Source organism: Medicago truncatula, chromosome 3 (assembly GCF_003473485.1).
Source record: "Medicago truncatula cultivar Jemalong A17 chromosome 3, MtrunA17r5.0-ANR, whole genome shotgun sequence".
Classification (NCBI taxonomy): domain Eukaryota; kingdom Viridiplantae; phylum Streptophyta; class Magnoliopsida; order Fabales; family Fabaceae; genus Medicago; species Medicago truncatula.
Genome location: NC_053044.1, coordinates 25,501,171 through 25,510,359, shown reverse-complemented (window position 1 = coordinate 25,510,359; position 9,189 = coordinate 25,501,171). Strand labels below are relative to the sequence as shown.

The window sequence follows — 9,189 nt, the reverse complement described above, 5'->3', positions numbered from 1 at the left end:
GAAATTTTTTAATGATAAAAGTTTAAATGTTGGTGACCACAAAAAAAGTCCTTCAACATTGGTTCTTTTGAAACAAGATCTTCACAAAATCACTTACTCACATGTGCCTCACTTGATTATAAATTTGTGACCTGTTATTGTGTAATAGAGGCTTCATTCAATCAATGTTGCATTTACAACTTGAAAGTTAATCAAATGATTATCTATGCATTCACAACATGACAACTAAGAATTCAGATCAGTCACAATCACAGTTGAATCACTATCCTTCATACTGCAAATAATCAAGGTCAGACACAGTTGATGCAGCCTCGATCACAGTCTCTCTGCCATCGTGACGACATCAAAAACTATGATGCCGTGACCATGATTGGCGGCAATGCAGACTTTTTGTCAAAAACCTGGTTACAACTATGGTCAAGAGTATAAAAGGACGTAAGACAGCAAACTTGAATCATCACACTGTTACAGCATCTGAGTTTAACTAGCAGATTCGGTGTTTTGTTCGTTCTAGGTTGTATGCATAAAATATGAGAAAATCAAACGAGTGCAAGTACATTGTGTTATCTCATGTATTCTACCCAATCTCACTATTATCAGAAGCAATCATTAACATAAATGTTTGTACAGCTACCAAGAATATAAAGTACTCTTGAAGTAATTACAACCAAAAGTTCAGGCACAGGCTAAATGCTACTTCATATAAATAGTTGAACAACATTTTACAAGGGTTCTTGTGGAAGCAATTTAGTATCAGCTTCATATTTGTACAGAAGAATTTGTATATATAATTATACAAACAACAATCAGATATAAAAGTCAACTTGAAAGGACACAGCTACTGCTAGTTCCTATCAAAGGGCAGCTCTCAGACGGTGCGATAGGAACATAAAAGAACTATCAGCATTTTCATAGAGAAAACTTGCCTTTGAAGCTTTACCAGCCAAAACAAAGAAAGCAAAACAATACTCAGAATTTCATTTTAACTTATTTTTGTTATGTAAACGATTTTAGGGACCCATAATTATTCTTCCCATGTTCTGTGGGCAAGGATAAGCAGAACGGTTTAAAGATGAACTATCACTTGGATTTTCTCTAGAACCATATGGATTTGCGCTGTTATTTAGTACACCAAAGTATACTGGAGGTGGTGTAGAACTATGAACAAACTTGAAACTGGAATTGCCGTTATGTGTTTGGCTGTCGCCATATTCATTGCGCATCATTCTCCCTAGACTGTTTGGTCTATTTTCGGCGGTTGGGCTGAGGCCCATTCCAAGGTCAAGGCTAATAGTGTCACTTTCTTCATGCCGGATTCTTGTCTGTCCACCTGCAGCCGATGGTCCTGCCATGTCATGACTATTATGCCTTGCAGTTGGTACATCATGATTGTGTTTACCCTCGTATGTTGTTATTACAGCTTTCGGATCATGAGATGCCCTCTCCACATGTTTTCTAACCGGGCAACCGGCATTTGTGCATTTGTAATAACTCCTGTGATAAGCAGCAATGTTACCCAAAAATAAGCAACAAAACACCACATTCTTTTTATCAAATACAAAACAGATCATAGACAAATCTGCCAAGCTCATCAAAGTCTAAGTATACATATTTTATTTACATTCCATGCATGGTTCTTGCTAATTTGATACCCTTTGTTATATTTAGTGTTGTCAATAGAAGATCATGGAAATTAGTGGTTTGTTAAATTCCACTACGCTACAGTGTTGCTACAGCTTATATTTTTGATCTGACAACACTGAGTGACACTATATAGCATCCATCATTCCATCTGTTATTTTAAAGATGACACCCACCACAACTACTGCACTACAACTAACCTAGATTAGAATAGTTCACTTTATAGCTACTTCGTCTTAAGTGCCCAATGAATTTGGAAAATGACATCAAAAACAGGCCTTAGTGGTAAAATTGGGGTCAACTACAACAATCTGTATTCAAAACCAACTGGGAATTCTGATATTTGGGTAGAGATTATCACAGTTCATTGTGCTATGAAAAAAAGAAAAACAATTTAGTGCCTGAATAAAGTTCAAGTAGACAGTAGTCTAGTCTCACTCTTCAATAGTTTAGTCAATCCGTGCTTATGACAGGGAATTACAAGGTAGCAATTTCTCGTCATATTCAACGAGATTCTGAGCTAGACACATTACTTGCCTATCATTCAAACTATTTAATGAGGTATTTGAAATATATAGGCATTGCTGAAAAAGTAGCATAACATGACAAAGGTCTTTAAAATAGTGACCAACAATACCAAAAATCTTGCAAAAGTATCTCACGAATCAAAATTATTAGATCACCAAGCAGAAGTAAGATTTCTGACAAAAAAACCCAATTCAATCTTTATGGTTTGTAGCCTTGTGGAATATAAAATTAGATCAAACAATATTGAGCTTTATGTAAACAAAATGCATCGCAACCATTTTAAGCTAAAAAATGAAAATTTTCTTAAGTCAAAATTTTGTCTGTGTATCGTAATTTTGAGTCAGCAAATGGAACTGAATACTGAAGGGGAATCCTCAAGTGCAAAGTGGGTGACATACTTATAAGGAATGCAGGTTTCCAGAAGAAAAAAAAGAAAGACAACTCCAGCTAGGATTCAGTTTCAATGTATTAGACCTCAAGAAGAACTACAATATTTGACTAACGGGATGAGAAACAGTGAAAGATGAAACAAATTTACTGCATAGATAAGTCATATTGCCCCACAGTCATAATAATCAGTACAAACCCTTCAACCATGCGAATCAGTAAGGGTGTGTTTGCAAGTTGGATTTAGGAGGGTTTTGTAGGGAAAGGCTTTGGAGGGCTAATTGTATATTTTTAAAAAATTGAAAGAACATGATACACAAGCATATGATATCATGTTATTTTAATTTTTTTTAAAATATCAAATATAGACTTATCCCTCAAACACACCCTCCAAAAACAAACTCACAAACACACCCTAAATATCTTATTGCCCTTCCTTTTCCCCTATAATGTCTTATAACTCACTGTTAACCTATGTCATAACCATCATTATGTTGTTGGACATAATTTCTTCTGAGCATTGAAGTAAATTGCATTCTCCGACACTTTCTTGATATCTAAGCATCTAACACTAATGCATTATTTTTACATAAATGCTTTTTTATTTTTATTTTATTTTTGATAATATTGATATCCCAGGATAACTGCAAATAATCGCCGATACCTCAGAATCTGCTAAATACCTGTCTAGTAGATATCTGCACAGATATGGGGCGGGCACATATATCAACTTTATCAACAGGGCGGGTATCGGATAACTACTATCTGTGCCAGTGGATACCCATGGCCATTGCCATCCCTACTCTTACTTTCTTAGCGGTGATGCTTTAACATTCGAATTGCTCCCTTAACCAATAAGTATTTAATCATATTAGATCCTTTTTAATCTACCATCATCATTTGTCATTGTCAATTCTATAATGGTCTACAACATCCACTTTCATAGGATCAAACTTTTACCAACTCATTGATTTGCAACTATTTCAGTGTTCCTTTGCATATTCTTAGCACTGATTTTCTTACATTCAAACTGCTTCCTTAACCATTACATGTAATTAGTTATTTTAGTTCCTTTTTAACCTACCATCATCACTTATCAACTCCAACTCAGTACTGGTATACACCATCAATTTCCCAGGCATCAACCTTATACTAACTCATGATTTTGCAATTATTCTAAACTGATGAGTCAGAAAAGAGACAAATAGAATCCTTTGAATGAATATTATAATTCTTTTAATAAAAAAACTTTGCATGAGCTTAAGATTTACAGTTTAGAACAAAAACCATTTCAAAAATATGTTATAGGATGCTATTGCTACACTTTTCCCTATTCTCGAATCCATAAAGCAATTTTTCAAAACATACCCCAATAAGTGAGAAGTTTTTTTTTTTAAAATAATCCGAAACAAGCACATTATGTTGACCTTCATCAATTTAGTTTATATTGTATAGTCATCAATGTGAGGACATACCTAGGGTTAGGATTGCCTCTTACCACCTTCTGCCCATATTTACGCCAGCGATAACCATCATCCAATATGTCAACCTCACTCAGAGTTTGTACAACGACCCGTGGCTCCCGGATAGGCTTAACTACCGGTGTGATGTCAAGATCCATCTTTCTGCTTAATAAAAATCTCTTGATCAGCAAGTGTATAAGCAACAAAAATAAAATTAGAACTTTGGCCTAAATCGTCAAACCTTCTCTTTGAGAAAGGATCATCTTCATCAACCTCGTCGTTATTCTGGTTTGACAAAAACCCTGCACCCTCTGGACTACCATCATTTGCTGCTATAGGCGATAGCTCTGGAGTACTGTCACGCTCAGCTGCATGAGACATCTGACCATAATTATTAAAGTCTTTGTCTACAATTCAAGAATTAAAAGAAAAAGAAAATCATATTATTTGCTTGGCACTCGGGAATAATAGAATGGAATCAATCAGAAGTATTCATCTGCTATTACCGTCTCGGCTAGTCAAAGAAGCCCTATCAGATCTTTCTTCTTGCACAGACATCATATTTCCACCAGAGAATCGACGGCTTGGTTGAGGTTTAGGATGATCATGTGTTCCCTTGTAAACTATCTCAGTAATTTGGCCGTCATGAGAGCGTTCGAAGAGTTTCTTCACTTCACAGTTAGGATGTGTGCATTTGTAATAACTACGTGGAAATTCACATCCTTTAACAAGCTTCTGCCCATATTTTCGCCAATTGTATCCATCATCAGATGCCTTATCGGCAGCAACTGAAAGTCCATTGCCCCTACCATCAACTTGTGATACTTGAAGCCCAGTTGCTTTGCTGCCACTGGGATTTGATTCGTCCAAATCGACTTCAACATGAGCACTAGCCCCTGAACTAATCATTTGAACAGGTGATGATGATAGACTTATTTCATCTGAAGGGACTGCCGTTTCACTTTTGACCAGTGCTGACGAGACAAAAGATTTAACATTTCCTTGACCGTCAATTTGAGTAGATTGTTCACATGCATGGTTGTAAAAGTCAGCAGGAACCTTAAACAAGTGAAGAGCACTGTGTAAGTACCATGCAACCAGGAGTAATATTCAAAACAATATTAGCCAGAATATTGTACATGACAACCAAATCTGTTTTCAACTTTTTACAACGCCACCCAAAAAAAAAAAAAACTAGTGAAAACTTAGTACACAGTTCTATATTAACAATTTTACTAACATCAAGTAATTCATTACCATATTTGATCTACTGTGCGGTTTGAACTCAAAGAAGCTGGATTTTCCGTCGTCAACAGAATTAGAATTGAAGCACGCAGAGGTTACAGGAAACGCAGCGGACGTAGAAGAAGTTACAAAACCATGTACTGTTTGTTGAAGCCGAGGAAGGGAGCCTGTTGTAGGTGAAGGTTCTACCTGCAAGAGATAAGAAAAAATATTATACTATCATATAATCTAAAACCCTCTTCGCAGCAATTGTCGAATCAAATGAATGCTCAAAAAACCCTCGTAATGCCCTTGATTATAGCTCTTGACTCGTAGAAACAAGTTGGAAAGAGATGAAAAATGAAATGGACTAAATAACGGCAACTTCCATTATACCTGGAAAATCTATGGCCCTAAACAGCAGCCAATGGAGAATGGACCGATGAATTAATAGCAATAACGGAAAGAAAAAACCGCATACAAAATCATCTGAGTTGACCAGAAATATTAGCAGATTTATCAGCTACCTATGCAGAAAGAGCAATTACAACTGAGTATAAACAAAGTTGTTAATTTTCTCCACACAATAATATCACATGCTTATTTGGTTCTTAGATATTAGATATGCAGAACTTATATAAACACAACTCCGAAAAGCCATTCTCACATGAATCTTGAACTGCACAAGTTAGGTTAGGACCACCCGAACTATGATATGAACATCAAGACAATCACGTCCTTTCAAAGAAAAAATATCATGACACAGAATCTCTGACATTCTTTATATTATTCTAATGTCATGTTATACAGAAATAAAAAAGGAATCCACTAACTAATCCATGGTGATGCATCTATTCGTTTTTTCCACATGTATAAATTGGAGGTAAAAAAGGGTTTTTTGTGCTCCCTACAACACCGTTAAACAAAAAAGGAAAAGCATCAACACAAAAGGGAGATTTATCATGTGAAAAAACAACACTGAAAAAAAAAATGTTGAACGATCATAAGAGAAAGTCATATTCTAATTTTCAATAGGTTACCATATTGAGCATAAAGCAGTAAAATAGAATTCTACAAATGCAAGCATCAGAATCTGACTGTACCAACACAAACCACTCATATAATAAAATCTACCAAGTGAAAAAGATCATTTATAAAACAGAATAAACAAACAAGCAAAATTATATTAGCCACCAGATTAAACAAGCACATATACTCTCACAACAATTTCCTACCTTTTCATTCTTTCAAAAAAAAAAAAAAATTTCCTACCTTTTCATGAAACACACAGCATCTCCAACTCATCAACAATTAACTCAAATCATTGTTAAGAACCCAAAAATAATAACATTAATTCCAACAGAACCAGAATAATGCCCTGGATATGCTGTGTTTGTATAGTTAACGTCAGCAAGAAAATCACACTGAAAGTACAACAAATTTTTTATATGCCACTCACACTAGGCGGACTTCACCAACATAGTACTTGAACCCTTAACCATTTGACCGACGATTTAAAACATTTATTAGGGGAGCTCAACTGTTAAATTAATCTCAATTATCTCAAGAAAATTGGTATTTGCGATTAGTCTCTGCTATTGTGCGCGGAGGACAACACAAGGTATACTTGTAAAAATATCATTTTTGACCAAATTCAACTAAAAAAACACATTTTTGATAATAAATTAACTTACCCATTTAATTTTTAACCAAATTCAAATAAAAAAAACACATTTTCACAATAAATTAACTTACCCATTTAATCTTTTGATCAAATTCAACTGAAAAAACACATTTTGACATTAAATTAACTTACCCATTTATTTATTTTTATCAAATTCAACTGAAAAAACCCATTTTGACATTAAATTAACTCACCCATTTAAATTTTTTTACTTTGAAGAATCTCAAACAGATCAAAACTAAAAATTCAACTACATTTTACACAATCAACATAGAAAAATAACAAAACCCTAGAAACACAAAAAGTGAAGTATCCTTCACTCACTGACCTTCATATTTGAGAGAAGAACTGGTGATTCCAAAAACGAAGTCGGACTAAGTCCTGGCGGAATCGTCAAAACCGGCGACCTAGAGATCGGAAGCTTCGCCGGCGACATCAGCTTGTATCTAGCTCCAGAGGTGGTGGGTCCATCAGAAAAAGAATCGGGTCGCGAAGATGACCCGGTTCGATTTGGATCTTCAGAATGGTGTTCCATTTCGCCGGCGGGAGTTTGTCGCCGGAATTGGGTATCGCCGGCGGCGTCCATTGAGAGAGGGGTAAAAGTGTAATTTGAAATAGAGTAGTGTGTTTGTCTATGTTTGAAGGGTGTAAGAGAGTGAAACGTAGTTGACTTGTAATGTTTGATTTCTATGTTGGGATGTTTTCTTTTGTTTTGTCATTGGGTTTGGTTTCTCATTTTAAACGTTTTCTAAGGGTTTGTTCTTGTTCTTATGGTATCTATCTATCTTTCTATGTGAGAAAATTGCATGTCAAAAGAGAAGTTTGTGAAAAATATATAGTAGATTTGATGGAAGTGAAATAGAAGGAAAAAAAAAATAGTACTTACCCTCCTATAGTACTTTTTAATAAGATATGTTTATTTAACATCTTATTTTATCTATATCTATATCTTTATTCATATTCTTATGCTATGTATCATCAATGAATAATTAGTGGAGGTGTTCGTATGAGACTATCTTTGATGCGGTAAAAACGGTTCTCTGTTGTATCGGAGGATAGTCTTTTGTGAGGGTAGAGGAACCTACAAAATGGAGTAGTAAGAGAAACGAGGAAGAAAAAGTGTGTAAAAAAGGTGAAAATGTGGTCGGCCTTGAGTCACGTGTGAAACCACACTTATATAGCGGATCACAACTTCAATAAGAACCAAACGAACACCGCAACAAGATGCAAAATCAAACAACATGACACAAGACGGTGAACAACACAACGATACACTCGGACTACGAAATCATGAAAAAACACAAAAGGAAAAATTTAATATATGTGAAAATCACTTATTTAGATTAAAAGAAAGAGGGAAAAAAGATGCAAAGAGATGATTCTAGATCAAAAATGAATTAAAATCATACCTCCACTATGAGTGAAAGAGAAAGAAAACTTAAAAAGAAATTGAAGTTTCTCTCACTAAAAAATTAAGACTTGCCAATTTAGGTGTCAACCTATTGAAATTTGGTCACTGATTTTTAAAAACAATAATATTAATTGAAAAATAAATTTAAATATGTGAGTGTAGTATCTTTTTAAATTGTACTTTAACAAGAGAGACAAGGAAAAGGGTTTGTGTGGACTTAACTTTTAGACTTTTAAAAAAGGAGTGTGGTGGATCATTTTGTAATGAAATTGTTTTCACTATTGGACAAAGATTTTGCAACAAATTGATTCTTTATTTTTATTTTTATTTTAATCCCATGTTATTATTTGCTCGAGAAATAAAAAAATATGTTCTTTTGGGTATCTGATTTTCTTTAGCTAGGTAAGATTTGAAAGGGAATGTTATGTGCCAAATACCAACTCTATGTTACTCTTTACCACACAAAAATCAGTGAAGAGATTGGTGCCGAACTACAAATCACTTTCATCAAGTTGAAAAGCCTATGGCACACCAAAATTGGTTCCATAAAGGGTTTGATTCAAATATTTTCATCATCTTGATATGAGAGTCAAGCTCAAGCATTCATAACTCAATGCATGATATTTGTCTAATTTAATTTGTAAATTGGTCTGAGGACTCTCTAAATCAAATCAAATAAGTGTATTTTTGGATGAGCGGTGAATTTTAACAAAATTACGGTGATACTATAATTATGTTGAAGTTCTATAGCTTGTAATTTTTTTACTAAAATTATAATGATTCACTAGATTTCATCCACAATGCAAACACACACATTAAAACATTATCCTCAAATAGGTTTTATGGTGGTT

At 34.5% G+C, this 9,189-nt stretch overlaps 1 protein-coding gene across 2 annotated transcripts; it reads right to left on the bottom strand.

Annotated features, from left to right (window-relative positions):
- Positions 1–561: 561 nt before the first annotated feature.
- On the bottom strand, positions 562–7,736 carry LOC11430897 (probable WRKY transcription factor 20). Of its 2 annotated transcripts, none has more exons than XM_003600211.4 (6): positions 7,256–7,736; positions 5,277–5,453; positions 4,526–5,078; positions 4,261–4,426; positions 4,032–4,181; positions 562–1,494 (listed from the first exon to the last, which is right to left on the bottom strand). In XM_003600211.4, the coding sequence occupies exons 1-6, from the start codon at positions 7,511–7,513 to the stop codon at positions 1,011–1,013; spliced, it is 1,788 nt and encodes a 595-aa protein (XP_003600259.1). In that variant the 5' UTR covers positions 7,514–7,736; the 3' UTR covers positions 562–1,010. The 2 variants fall into 2 exon arrangements, with proteins under 2 accessions (XP_003600259.1, XP_003600260.2); XM_003600212.4 differs by having other exon boundaries at positions 4,261–4,387; positions 7,256–7,735.
- Positions 7,737–9,189: the final 1,453 nt, after the last annotated feature.

Bases quoted from the DNA above. Each gene is read 5' to 3' on its own strand.
- LOC11430897 (XM_003600211.4), bottom strand. From the start codon at position 7,513: ATGGACGCCGCCGGCGATACCCAATTCCGGCGACAAACTCCCGCCGGC. The intron at 4,182-4,260 runs GTTTGACGATTT...TTTATTAAGCAG, and splicing joins GATCCTTTCTCAAAGAGAAG to AAAGATGGATCTTGACATCA. The intron at 1,495-4,031 runs GTATGTCCTCAC...TGCTTATCACAG, and splicing joins AGAGGCAATCCTAACCCTAG to GAGTTATTACAAATGCACAA.